A 13,335-nucleotide genomic window follows, 5' to 3' on the forward strand; every position below is an offset into this window, starting at 1 on the left:
TATCGTGAAAAAGGTTATCGGGAAACTTAGCTTTAACTTCATCACCCAACTCATCTCCATCGGAATTGCTTTGTAGCTCGGTTATATCTAAACATACATCACCAACATCAACATAATGCCCGTAAATATGATTTTTTTCATTTTTTTGACTTGAATTTTTTTTCTTTTTAGTTTTATCTACCACACGCCTACTTATAACTTTAACTTCTGGTTCGGCAACATCATCACAACGACCACCCACATTATCAAGATAAGTACCAACATTATCATCACCAACATGCTTGTAATTCTCAGGATCCACATAGTGAATAGGTGAATAACTAACATTAACATTTTCAGCAACACTGTGAAACTGAGGTACACTAGGAGTATTGAAAGTACCTATTGGATCGTTGCTCTCTTTATAACTGCATGAATTACCAACAAGCTGGTTTTCAATTTCACCACCCCCATTAACCTCCTCAACTTCATCAACCACTACAAACACTTTCACAACCCTTCCTCCACTACATTTGATTACGTTTATCAACATTCTAACATCCATGTCTTCAACTATAGCTATATAATAATTTAATTCGGGATGATGAAAACGAAGACTAATTATATATTTGTCTAACAAACCAATTTTGCTTCTTACCAAAGATACAAAATCACTATAACTAATATACTCAGAAAATATCAAAGCAAGTTCAGAAATACCTCCCTGTGGACATATGTATTCCAGATTAGTTCCATTAACTTGCCATCTCCCACCGGTTACAAGACAAACCAAATATTCAATCATTTTTTGAGCAAATTGTAGAGAAAGTTCCTAAACAAATAACAACCAAAATGATATTTTTCTACAAAACTTTTTATATAGCAACATGATTTCGTAGTCAAACCAATTCATTTCATAGTCAAACTAAAAAAAAAAAATTAAAAAAAAATTAAAAAAAAATCAGTATTTCGCAGATAGGAGTAAGAGTATTTCGCAGATGGACCTTCTCCATCTGCGAAATTACCCCTATATATACACAAAAAAAATTAAAAAAAAAAAAAAACCACCTGCGAATGTACAAGCACCTAAAGCACAACTGTGCTTTAGGTGCTTGTACATTCGCAGATGAGATGATGATTTCGCAGATGGGGCATCTCCATCTGCGACATCGTTGGCTAATTTTGTAATTTCGATATTTTTTGGCAATTTTTGTAATGTCATTAGTGTAAATGACTATTTTTGTCATTTTCTCAGAAAAAAAACACGTTTTTTTGTATTACCTGGAGGGAAATACGAACAGAAAGAAAAAACAAAAAATCGTAAACGATAATTAGGGCTCCACCATTGTTTGGTCGTTGTCGGCTGTCCCACATCCACCATCGCCGGCCACCTGCAACCTAGTCCATCCGTCGCCGGCGAGCAGACCTGCAACCTCTTCCACGGTTCCACCCTTCCTCCATTCAAGGTATGAGATTTTGATTATTCTGCACCTTTTTTGTTTAATTTTTAGAGAATAAAAAAAAAAAAGAAATCGGCCTTCATCTTCTGTTTGACATCCCTGCTGCAGTGCCATCATCCATCAGGTTACATTTTTTTTTTCCGTTGAAGCTTTTTGTTGTTAGATCTTGTTCATCATCTCTTTAGTATTTGAATTTATTTATTTATTTATTTATTTTGCTTTTTGCTTTTTTGTTTCTTCTTCATTATTGACTTGATTTGTTAGCTTAACTGTGATTATATATGTTTAGAACATACATAACGTAAATATGAATATTAACTTAATGCATCAAACATCACACACCATGCTTTTTTGCTCTTTGGTTACATTGGAAATTACATAAATGTTTTCATTTTAATATTATTTATGTTTTGCTACTTATTGATAATTTAATTGAATATTATATGTTGGTGGTATTAAATATGTATGTATGTGTGTAAAAGAATATTGTGAAGACAAAAAATATGAAGATGACATGCGAATCAATATTTTCTTATGATTGTTAAAAAAATTAAGAGTAAAATTGTAAAATTTGTTTTGTTTGTTTTGTAGATGAATTCTATAATAGACATGATTGACAATGAAATTTTTTCTATAATCTCTCAAGCTGCTGTTGTGACTAATGTGATGAATATAGACAATGAAATTGAGTTAAATGAAATATTGGAAGATGAAATTGGAGATAAAGATGATGAGGAAGCATCTTTTGATAATAATGTTGAAGTGTCTTCAACTTTTACTAATATGGAAGGAACAAATTTGACTATTGATGACAATTGGATTGTGACACAATCAACGAGTAATAATGATTTTACGCAAGAGTTGGGAAAAGATTCTTTCAAGGATAAAGAGGAACTTGTTAGAGCAATCAAAATACATAGCATTAGGACACATAGACAATTTGAGGTCATTGAGTCACGCCCAACTATTTGGACTCTAAGATGCAAGTTGTACTTACAATCTGGTTGCAAATGGAGACTTCATGCAAGTAAACGTAAACGTAGTGGTTATTTTGAAATCACATCATATACCGGTCCACACACTTGTTTACACTATAAGCTTTCTCAAGACCATCCGAACCTAGATGCAAGCTTGATTGCTATGGAAACTAGACACCTTATAAAAGAGCAACCTTCTATCATCATTCCGGCTTTGAGAGCTGAAATAGTTGAAACATTGGGCTATACTCCTTCATATAATAAGCTTTAGGTTGGGAAGCAAAAAACAATTGAACATGTGTTTGGAAACTGGGAAGAGTCTTATGTCGCTTTACCAAAATATCTAGGCGCACTTCAAAAGTTCAATCCAGGAACTATAGTTGAATGGTGTGTTTCAAGATCGACTAATGTGAATGAAGTTGAATTTAGGTGTATTTTTTTGGCTTTTGCTCCCTCTATCAAAGGGTTTCACTATTGTCGACCGGTGATTAGCATTGATAGTACACACTTGTATGGAAAATACAAGGGTAAGATGTTGATTGCAATGGGAGTTGATGGTAATAATCAAAATTTACCACTTGCATTTGCTATTGTAGAAAATGAATCTTATGATACTTGGGATTGGTTTCTTTCTCATGTCAAGAATCATGTGGTAAAAGACCGTGAAGGCATATGTCTAATATATGATCGTCATGGTGGAATTCTTAAGGCTGTCAATGAGCATGGATCTCCATGGTTAGAACCACATGTTTTTCATAGGTATTGTTATATTTTTGAAGTATTCTTTTATGACATTTCAATAACTTGCTTCATTAACTTACATTATTTTTTCTGAAGGTATTGTTTACGACATTTCATCAGCAACTTTTATGACAAGTTTCGTAATTCAGAATTGAAAGCTTTAGCTTATCGTGCTGGGAGTCAGAATCAAATTCGAAAGTTCAACTCCATCATGGAAGAAATTGGGAAGTTAAATCCACGTGCTCGAGAATGGTTGGAGAGTCATCCACTTAATAGATGGACACTTGCACATGATGGTGGAAGGATATATGGGTTGCTCACAACAAATTTGTCAGAGATTTTCAACAGTGTACTTAAAGGTGCTCGTTTTTTACCAATCACAGCTTGTGTGCAACTAACATTCTATAGAATGGTGCATTATTTTGATGTGAAACATCATTTAGGATCTAGTTCTCAAGCTAATGGAGATACACATACTCCACATGTTGTTGTAAAACAAATAACTTTGATGGCAAAAGCAAGTGCACATTCCTTAAGATCTTTTAACCGAGAAAAAGGTATATTTGAGTTGATAACTCAAAGAGGTCGAAATGTGCAAGTAGTTAATTTGGAGCAAAAAACTTGCACATGTGGTAAATGGGAGACATTTAAATATCCTTGTTCTCATGTCTTGAGTGCATGTGCCAAACTCTCTTTGAATAGTTGGTAATATGTTGATAAATGTTACTCGATTGAATACTATTGTGCTACTTGGGCATCTGAGTTCTCCCCGCTTCCTCATGAAGCGTATTGGCCACAATCACCATTTAATGAATTACTTCCAAATTTAGAACTATTACGAAATAAAAAAGGTCGTCCTCGTTCAACAAGACTAAAAAATGGTATGGATATTAAAGAAGGAAGACATGTCAATCTTTGTGGAATTTGTAGGCAACCGGGGCATAATCGAAAACGATGTCCGTCTATGCCAAGGTAGTTTAAACAAAATATATTTTTATGGTATTTGTTGTGATTATTCTCTTATTATTTTTTTCTTTTTTTTTTATAGGTAAGGATTTGTTACGGTTCAAGTTCAAGCAAATTGTGATGTTTTTCTTTTTGTAATAAACAATGTTGGAGTTGTTTTGTGGTGTTTTTTTTGTAACGAACTATGTTGAGTTTTTTTACCTTAAAAACATTGTATGTAAATGTTAGAATTTTTGTACCTTCAAATATATTGTGTTTTTAATTTATGATGACTAAAATTTGATAGTCAAAAGATGGTATAAAAAAATGAATATTTAAAAAGAACACAAAAAAAAAAGATAAAAAAAACTGTTAAAAAACCAGTAGAAAAGGTAATAAAAAAACTAAAATAAAAGTTGTTATTTAATATATATATATATATATATATATATATATATATATATATATATGACATTAAAAGAAGAAATAAAAGAGAAAAAAAAAAGTATTTACAATAGAAAAAACAGAAAAGAAAACTGCAAAGTAAAAAAAGAAATGAAAAAAATACCATTTTGGTAAATATTTTTGAAAAAACCTGGTAAATATTTTTTCAAAGGAACAACTATTGAACTTTTATAAATTTCCGGAAAAGTTAAAAGTAAAAAAGCTATTTTAAAAGGAAAATCAAACACCCCTAACACCGTCAAGATCCAAAATTTCGATACACACATGCTCCTAAATAAACTCGAAAGCAAGGCCTCTTGTGTTTCTTTCGTTTTTTCTCCTTACAAAATTTAAAGAACACAGCTTTTTATTTTTATTTTTTTATTCATTCCTTATAATAATTATAAAAAAAAAAAATAATAAATAAAAAAAAAAACTCCCTTGCAAGTCTTGAAATAAGAGAGAAAAGAGGAAACCGAACCCTACTTACATTCCCGCCTTTCTTCCACTGACCATTCCCCAAACGGTGAACCAAACCGGAGGACGACGAAGTTGAGTCATGTGTGGCCGTTGTCGCTGTTCTATCCGTCCAGACGATATCCCTCGCTCTTGCAACCTCGGTAACCGCCGCGTTCGTTTCGTCGATACAGACCGGTAAGTCCATCTCCTCCCACACAACTCATTAACCTCCAACTTATGTGTTTACTCCTTGTTTATGTTTCCGATTTGATCTATCGCACTTTCAACTTCACCATCGGAGTATTTTTGTTTTTTTCTGGTGTTGTCATTTGTCATTTTATAATGTCGGTTATCATTTACGTAGTGTTTCTTCTACAGAGTCCTTCACCCCTTGCTGTCTCGCTATCGAACTCGTGTATTTTAATTTGTATATCTGGCTGTTGTCTGATCTCTCTTTGTTTCTATCGGAATTTGAACCAGTTGAAGGATTGTTGTCGATTCATATTGCTTGATATCGTTTCTTCTCTCTTCTACTATCATATTCCGATTTCCGATTAAAGTTTCAAATTAGCGAGAGATTTATCCTTAAAGCTGTATGAATGTTGTGAAACCTGAAATTGATTTCGATATATTCATGTTGCTACACACTTTAGTTGTTATACGTAACGATCCCTTGTAAATTGATTTGTTTGAATTGAAATTTCAGGTATCGTCCAGCATATAATGTTTCCCCTGGATCAAACTTGCCTGTTATTCGAAGAGACACAGGAGCAAACAGTGAAGGAGCTGTTGTGCAATGCATGAAATGGGGACTCATTCCAAGCTTCACTAAAAACACAGAAAAACCAGACTATTACAGGATGGTAATGTCACAACTTTACTTATATCTGTTAACAGTTTTCATATAGACATATCATAATCTGTCCACATTTTGATTAACATTTTTGGGATATTGTAAAGTTATTTAGTCTAATTGATCTTGTATTTGCCAGTTCAATGCTCGTTCAGAGTCCATTGGTGAAAAGGCTTCATTTCGTCGTCTTCTTCCTGGAAATAGATGTCTGGTTGTGGTGGAAGGGTAAGTTGTAACTCTTGTAAAAAGCTGTATTTTTATGTTTATAATTTTTCTCATATTCTCATTTACCATTTTTTTTTCAGGTTTTTTGAGTGGAAGAAAGATGGTGGGAAAAAACAGCCATACTATATTCATCTGAAGGATGATCGCCCCCTTGTCTTTGCTGCTCTTTATGATTCTTGGAAAAACTCTGAAGGTTTACCTTTCTTTAGAAAACTATATATATTTTTTTCTTCATTAATGCCAGAAAATAAATAAGATTTACATGACTATTATATTTTGTGGTTCAGGGGAGATTCAATACACTTTTACTATTTTGACAACAAGTTCTTCATCAGCCTTTGGTTGCCTCCATGGTTAGTAATAGTGTAATGTAATACTATATTACTATATACTTTTTTTTTTTTTTCTCTGTAATATTCTAACTTTCTTTTTCTGGGATTTGGTCTTCCTTGTTCCACCTACTGACACCTGTCCCAGTACATGTCATACCATATTCTCTTTTAATGGGAATTTTTAAATTATGTATAGTTTAAAAATCTAACATCAAATGATTCTTCCCAATTGTAGACAGGATGCCTGTTATTTTAGGGAACAAGGAGTCAACTAATGAGTGGCTAGATGGATCTCCATCTTCCAAGTTTGATTCATTACTCAAACCCTATGAAGAACCAGACTTGGTAATACTATTAATAATACAGATCTTGTAACATATTTTGATTAAAAAAATTTGTAGTTTATTTATATTTTTAAATATTGTTGAGAAATAATTTCGTTTCAGGTTTGGTACCCTGTGACACCAGCAATGGGCAAGCCTTCTTTTGATGGACCAGAGTGTATAAAGGAGGTATGCGCTTTATACACATTCAAAATTGGCTAAACTTCTTTTATTATTATTAATTTATTATTATTTTTGTAAATTGTAATTACAAACTGCAGATTCAAGTGAAGGAAACAAAACCAATCTCGATGTTCTTTGCAAAGATGGGGACTAAAATTGAAAATCAATCAGAGCCTAAAGAGGTTGAGAAAACAGAAAAACCAAAAAGTCCAAAACAGGAACCCGAAACAAAAACTGAGACTTCACATCTGAAACGTGAGTATGATGACGTGTCTTCATCTGATATAAAAGTAAAAGTTGATGAAGCTGACAAAAAGTTAACTAGCCCAGCTAAAAAGAAAGCCAACTTGAAAACCTCATCTGATAATCAGAAAACACTTTTCTCCTACTTTGGTAAAAATTAGTTTTTCATGTATAAATTGTTAGTTGTTGTAATCCTTATGTTGTTGGAATTCTTAACTTTGACAAGACTGGACTGGACTGAAACAAGCTTTTTAGGGCTATTTTTGGTTTTGAAAACGAGGGTATTTATGTCTTTTGCAATTTTTGTGCTGTTGACATCAGTTTCAGTCTCGATACAAAACAAACACAGTATAATATATTTTTGTGTTGTCTTGTAAGATTTGAAAACAAGGCAATAGTTTCTATGCACAAAAATAGAGTATCTACATTCAAGTTAATTAAGTCGAAAAGAAAAAAAAAAAAAAAAAAACTACTAAGAAACACGAAGAATTTGAGAAAAGTTAACAGAGAGGAAACAATTGGGGCTGAAGAATTGGTAATGTGGAATAATAAGCTTCCATGAACCTTCCTTCTGACACCATCTTCATGATGAACTTCTTCAAGAACAGAAATGGCCACACCACCACCCGTGATCTTGACCGGAGCTTCCTCAGCTTATTTCCCAAGCGGATTGTGGTGCTCTTCCTCCTCCTCAGCCTGCGGTGTGGGCGGCAACACCTGGTCGTGGTGGTGGAGTTGGCAAACACAGAGAATGTCATGGCTCCTGCTCCTCTTTTAAACATGTCTTAAGTTATATCACATCACATATATCATTTGTTTCTGGTAGTTGGTATATATAGTGTTTCGATTTTTATTTTTTAATAAACTTTGATGGGTTCCGAAGCTTATTGATGAATTATCTTGGTGGTCCCCACGGAAATCAACATAATTAATTTAATTATCATTGGCTGATGAGATTATTAAACTATTAAACTAAAATCTAAACCACTGGCGGTAAAGTAAATTATGTACAGTGAACTGTACGGTATGTGTCTATTAAAAATACACTATTATGTTTGATTTGTTTTTTACTAAACATTTTTGACAGCTTTTATTTCTTTTTTTTTTTACAAGTTTTTAATGTTTTGAATTTAATTTTATTATCTGTTAGTATGGTAATAATCTTGTTTTCTATTGAAATGATTGATATAGTAATGAAAAGTGAAAACCTTCTTTTAAAAGAAAATGGTCTTTTAGAGGTGGGAGAGCAATGATTATATATGGAAGGGAGGTGTGTTGCTTTAAGCCTTTATATGCAAAAATATGACTTATTAACAAGTGATTAAATTTGTTACAATCATTAACAACTATTTTTTTTATTTAACTTTTTATAAAGTTGCATCCAATCTAATTTATGGCATTAAACTATACGCGGGAGACAGCGAGATGACTATTGATACACATGAAGAGTTCTTAAAAGTTGTTTTCAGTATACGTAATAACACCTAATTTTGACAGCAAGATGACCATCGACATACATGAAGAGTTCTCACGTGTGATTTTTAGTTGTTTTTTATTTTTATTGGGTAAAATAAAATACATCGTTTAAAAAACCAATGAATCGAAGAGCCATTATGATGCATATACACACGAACTTTCTTTCATATTGAGTAGTAGATCTAAAAAAATTCAAGACGAGGATTAAAAAAAAAAAAATTACGTTGTCGGCGATGATTTGTTAATATATAATTTGGATCAAACGAGTTTTCTGAATTACTCCATTATTTTTATTATTGAGTTTTAAAACGCTTATACGAATTTCAGTATCTAGCCTTTATACTTGTGTAGACACAAAGACATCAATTAAAAAGAAAAAAAAAAAAAAAAAAGGACTTTCTATGTACGGCAATAATTGAACTCATAAAAATATTGACGTATATGTTGCAAGAATTGAACCCATAAAATTAATATCCGTAAATCAACGACACCACATATAAAACATCAACAGTATGGTATGTACGTCAAGAACTAAACCCATAAAAACATTTAAGTATATGTTGCAACTTGCAAGAGCCGAATCCATAATTATTTATTTATTTATTTATATATTAATCAACAATGACAATATGACATCACATTTAAAATTTCAACGTATGGAGCTTTTTCAATAAGTTTTTTGATGTCAAGCCGTATCAACAAATCTAAAACCGTAACACAAGTTTCAACATAAGAAATCTTTTTCAAAAACTTTATTGAAGGCCCTAATTAGATCGACTTTTGGTATCCGAGTAGCTGTTGGGAGTTTGCAATGGAATAAAGGCCCCGATCTTTTGTCAATTCACGACATACCATTTTAATAATTTCATTATAGAGATGTAGTTGATTGATGTTCACATTAGTGGTTTTAATTTCACTGGAAGCAATAGAAGTGGCGTTAGAAAATGAGTAAACTAGATCGATTTTTGGTATCCAAGTGTTGGAGCCTTGGAGGTTTTTCAGGAATTATTGGTCACTGTAGGATCATTCTATTTCATATCATCGTCCAATATTAATGAAACATGAGCGTTTTGATTATGTACTGCGATCCTTCAAGATGTTTGATTCTTGGCTTGACCAAGAAGGGTTTGAGGATTTGGTGAGAACCTCTTGGATCGAATATGAATACAACACATGAGCTAACCATTTTATTCATTTTAAGAAAAAACTGAAAGTTCCTAAAGTCTAAAATTAAAGATTGGCATATGATGAACTTGAAGAAAATGAGTGTCGAGAGGGATATTTTGGAAGCTAAATTATTGGAAATTGATAGAAACTAGTGACGAGACCCATGCTTCGCATGTGTCCGTAGGGTTATAGTTTTTAATTGGATTGTGTCAACAAATGATGGTTATATGGCAAATAGATTGCATTCCAAAATAAAAGTTCATAATGTTGGTATATGAGCAAAAGATGTGAACAACATGAATATCATTTAAAAATTTCTAATTCCATTCAACGAACTTGAAAGTTGTCAAATAATTTAGTGAAGCTGTAGAAAGCGACTCAATCCAACTCATGAAGTTGATGCAAATTAGGGCAACTATTAGAAAGTACTTAAAGTCACAGGATATAATCACGATAATTGTTAGGAACTAAGATTCGTCACCTTTTCTTTGTTATCTACGGCATCACCGAAAGTAAGAGAGGAGTTATTATCAATCTGGGATTGATCATACGCGCCAATGAAACCGCTGAAGAACTCTGCAGATGCTTCACCGTAATCAAACCTAAACAAAATATTTTACATCTCACTAATCTCTACTGGTGAATAACGAGATACCTAGAGTCAAATGTGAAAAGAGAAAATAAATTTCCCTTTTTACAACGCAAACTGACCTTCGTCTAAACCCTGTTAAAGCAGAAAAACCGTTGCTGCGAGACAGAGCAACATTGTCTGATCAACGGCTAACTTCTGCTATTGAATGGTTCAAAGTTATCGTCGCCTCCGGGGTTAGGGTCTTGACTATCGTATTCAATCTTGCCCTCGTAATATCGACAATCAAAATCATAGTGTAATCGAACTTGGCAGAGAGGTAGGTAGAGGTGAAGGAAGACGGAATATAAGGAGAAGCCGGTGTGGAGATGCAACAGAAATTCCCAATAGGCGTTGGTATTGGTGATGTTTAGTGGAAGAAAACGATTTGGGGGTAGCTTTCACTGTTCATCGGCTATACCAGCCAGATACGCCAAACCAAAAAACCACCGGCTTGAAATTGGTTCTGTAGCTAACTGTAGCTAAGATTGTTGTGCTTTTATTGGATATATAATATGGAATTGGGAATTGTTTCTCAAAACATTATGGTGCAAAGGAGAAATGTGATTAGCAGAATGCAAGAGATTGAAAAATCTTTATGTAGAAAGTGAAAATCAAACGGCCCATTGAGGCGATAAAACACAAAATTTTATCACAACATTCTTAAAAAATGTAGATAGATGGAAATAAGGCTCGGAGGAGTGGATGAAATTTTTCTCGGTATATAGCTCGGGATCCATGGCATACGCTAACCCCCGACAGTGGCATGCCAAGCAAAAATGGGTTAAATGGCACTATAGTGTCGATGAGTGAGAGAGAGAGAGAGAGAGAGAGAGAGAGTGAGTGAAGGTTTAGATAATTACTTTTTTTTTTTTCTATTTTTACCAACTTGACCCATTCATTGAAAAAGACATGCTATTTATGTTGTGTGATAAAACTGACATGACAAACATTAAGTGGCTTTAAAGATGACATGGCAGCATAGCATGCGATGCTCCACACCCTCCAACCTAAAAGGGATCTGTGTGGATGCCGAATGATGATGCAATATTCTCGGGTAAAAGAAGCGTTCGTGGAATTTTATAAATAAAATTTTGAAGCTTATTATGGTTCTTGGTATCAAAACAGATATGGCTTAAGAGTTGGATAAACTACGTTCATTCAAAGAAGTACAAAATGTTGTATGGGCTTGTAGAAGTGATAATGCGCTACAACCTAATAGATTTTCTTTTAAATTCATCAATTTTTTTTTACAAATTGACATTTTTTTTATCAAATTCCTTGCTCAACAAGGACTACCGACCGATAAGTCCAGTTGGTATTCAATACAAAATCATCGCTAAGTTGCTTGCTCTTCGGTTGGCTTAGGTTGTTGATTTGGTGGTGAGTATGAAGTAGTATGCCTTCATTAAAGGTAAACATGTTTTGGATGGTATATGATTCGTTCTCTTGGAATTTTCGAGAAGGCATACGATCTACATATGATCCTCAAAATAGATTTTGAGGTCCTCAAAGTAGATTTTGGATGTCGTAGATGCCTTTAAAAATAAGAAGATAAGCTTATGATACTCATTATAGATTTCGAGAAGGCATATGATTCATTCTCTTGGAATTTTCTTTACCAAATCCTTTAGTATATAAGTTTTCATCAGAGATAGATTTCTTTGATTAGAGGTTGCTTGGGTAATGTAAATCTTCCATTTCGATTAATGGAAGCTTTACGGATGAGTTCGTCATCAGACGTAGATTGAGATAAGGAGACCCTTTATCATTTTTTTGTTTATACTTGTAATGGAAGGGTTGCATGTCACTTTAGAGGATGCAATGGAAGCAGACTATTTTGTGTGGTATTCAGACTATTAATGATTTGCAGTTATGCATTTGTTTTATGCAGACGATACAATATTTTAGGTAATTGGCGAAAGGAGAGTATTATTAATATTATTGCTATTTTGTAGTGATTTTATGGTTTATGGGTTGTAAATAAACCTTAATAAATCTAATCTTTTTGGTTTTGGTGTGATAGAAACGAAGGTCCATCAGTTTACTTTGCTTGCAAGTTGTTAAGCAATGAAGTTCATGTTTATATATTTAGGCCTCCCAGTGGGGGCTTGTATGTCACATTTTGTAGGTTATAAAGTTGTTACAAAGCAGTTTTAAAAAAATATTTCTTTATGGAAGGTCAAAATGTTACCGATAGGTGGTCGATCTATGCTCTTGAAGTGGGTGTTGGGTTCCTTAGGTATATATTTCATATATGTGTTTCACTGAAACATCCCAAAACTCATAGACGGTTTTTCATCTTTAAATAGGAAAAAAATCAGTATATATCATAATAAATCATCAATGTCAATAGTGTTTCAAAAGGAATATCAGAGTATCATCAAATTATAAGTGTGAAATCTCTAATGGATGCAATGCAATCATGTCGGGTCTTTCCCTTTTGAACTGAAAGTGTAAAACAGATAATAGATAAGTCTCATATTTAAATGTTTAGATAGAATTGTTGTAAAGATTAGATCCATAGTTTTCGGATCTGATTGTTTATCTTGTTATTGTAAAGTGTTTCTATATAATGAGATTATACCCCTCAGGACTATTTACGCCAATATCAATTTTCTTAACTTGGTATCAGAGCTAAGACCCCTTCCTAAAACCTAAAATCCCATTCGTGTTCCTTATTCTTCTTTCAACGAGCATCTCTACAATGACTACAATAGTCAAATCCTCCACCATAGCCACTGCCATATCGTGCAAATTGACACGCACAAATTTCTTGCTGTGGAAAGCTCAGGTTATCCATATTCTTCGAGGAGTGCAACTCTTTGGGCACCTCGATGGGACCACACCGGCACCAAAGGCTACAATCGCTAGTGAAGCTAGTGTTGATGATAAAGAAT

General features: G+C 33.3%; 2 protein-coding genes and 1 long non-coding RNA gene across 3 annotated transcripts; 2 read left to right on the forward strand and 1 right to left on the reverse strand.

Moving 5' to 3' along the window:
• The first annotated feature begins 1,746 nt into the window (after nucleotides 1-1,746).
• LOC145046975 (uncharacterized) lies at nucleotides 1,747-3,866 on the forward strand. Its single transcript, XM_078995231.1, has 4 exons — nucleotides 1,747-1,800; nucleotides 2,031-2,336; nucleotides 2,688-3,151; nucleotides 3,254-3,866. The coding sequence occupies exons 1-4, from the start codon at nucleotides 1,747-1,749 to the stop codon at nucleotides 3,864-3,866; spliced, it is 1,437 nt and encodes a 478-aa protein (XP_078851357.1).
• A 1,153-nt stretch (nucleotides 3,867-5,019) lies between these two features.
• On the forward strand, nucleotides 5,020-7,484 carry LOC145048438 (embryonic stem cell-specific 5-hydroxymethylcytosine-binding protein). The gene is made up of 8 exons (XM_078996923.1): nucleotides 5,020-5,200; nucleotides 5,712-5,868; nucleotides 5,998-6,083; nucleotides 6,164-6,276; nucleotides 6,371-6,436; nucleotides 6,651-6,760; nucleotides 6,862-6,927; nucleotides 7,020-7,484. Exons 1-8 carry the CDS (start codon nucleotides 5,106-5,108, stop codon nucleotides 7,323-7,325), a joined length of 999 nt encoding a protein of 332 aa, XP_078853049.1. The 5' UTR covers nucleotides 5,020-5,105; the 3' UTR covers nucleotides 7,326-7,484.
• A 2,611-nt stretch (nucleotides 7,485-10,095) lies between these two features.
• LOC144998513 (uncharacterized) lies at nucleotides 10,096-10,997 on the reverse strand. The gene is made up of 2 exons (XR_013660354.1): nucleotides 10,519-10,997; nucleotides 10,096-10,409 (listed from the first exon to the last, which is right to left on the reverse strand). It is a non-coding gene; the product is annotated as an uncharacterized LOC144998513 (long non-coding RNA).
• Nucleotides 10,998-13,335: the final 2,338 nt, after the last annotated feature.

This window comes from Lactuca saligna, chromosome 5 (assembly GCF_052625555.1).
Source record: "Lactuca saligna cultivar CGN05327 chromosome 5, ASM5262555v1, whole genome shotgun sequence".
NCBI lineage: Eukaryota > Viridiplantae > Streptophyta > Magnoliopsida > Asterales > Asteraceae > Lactuca > Lactuca saligna.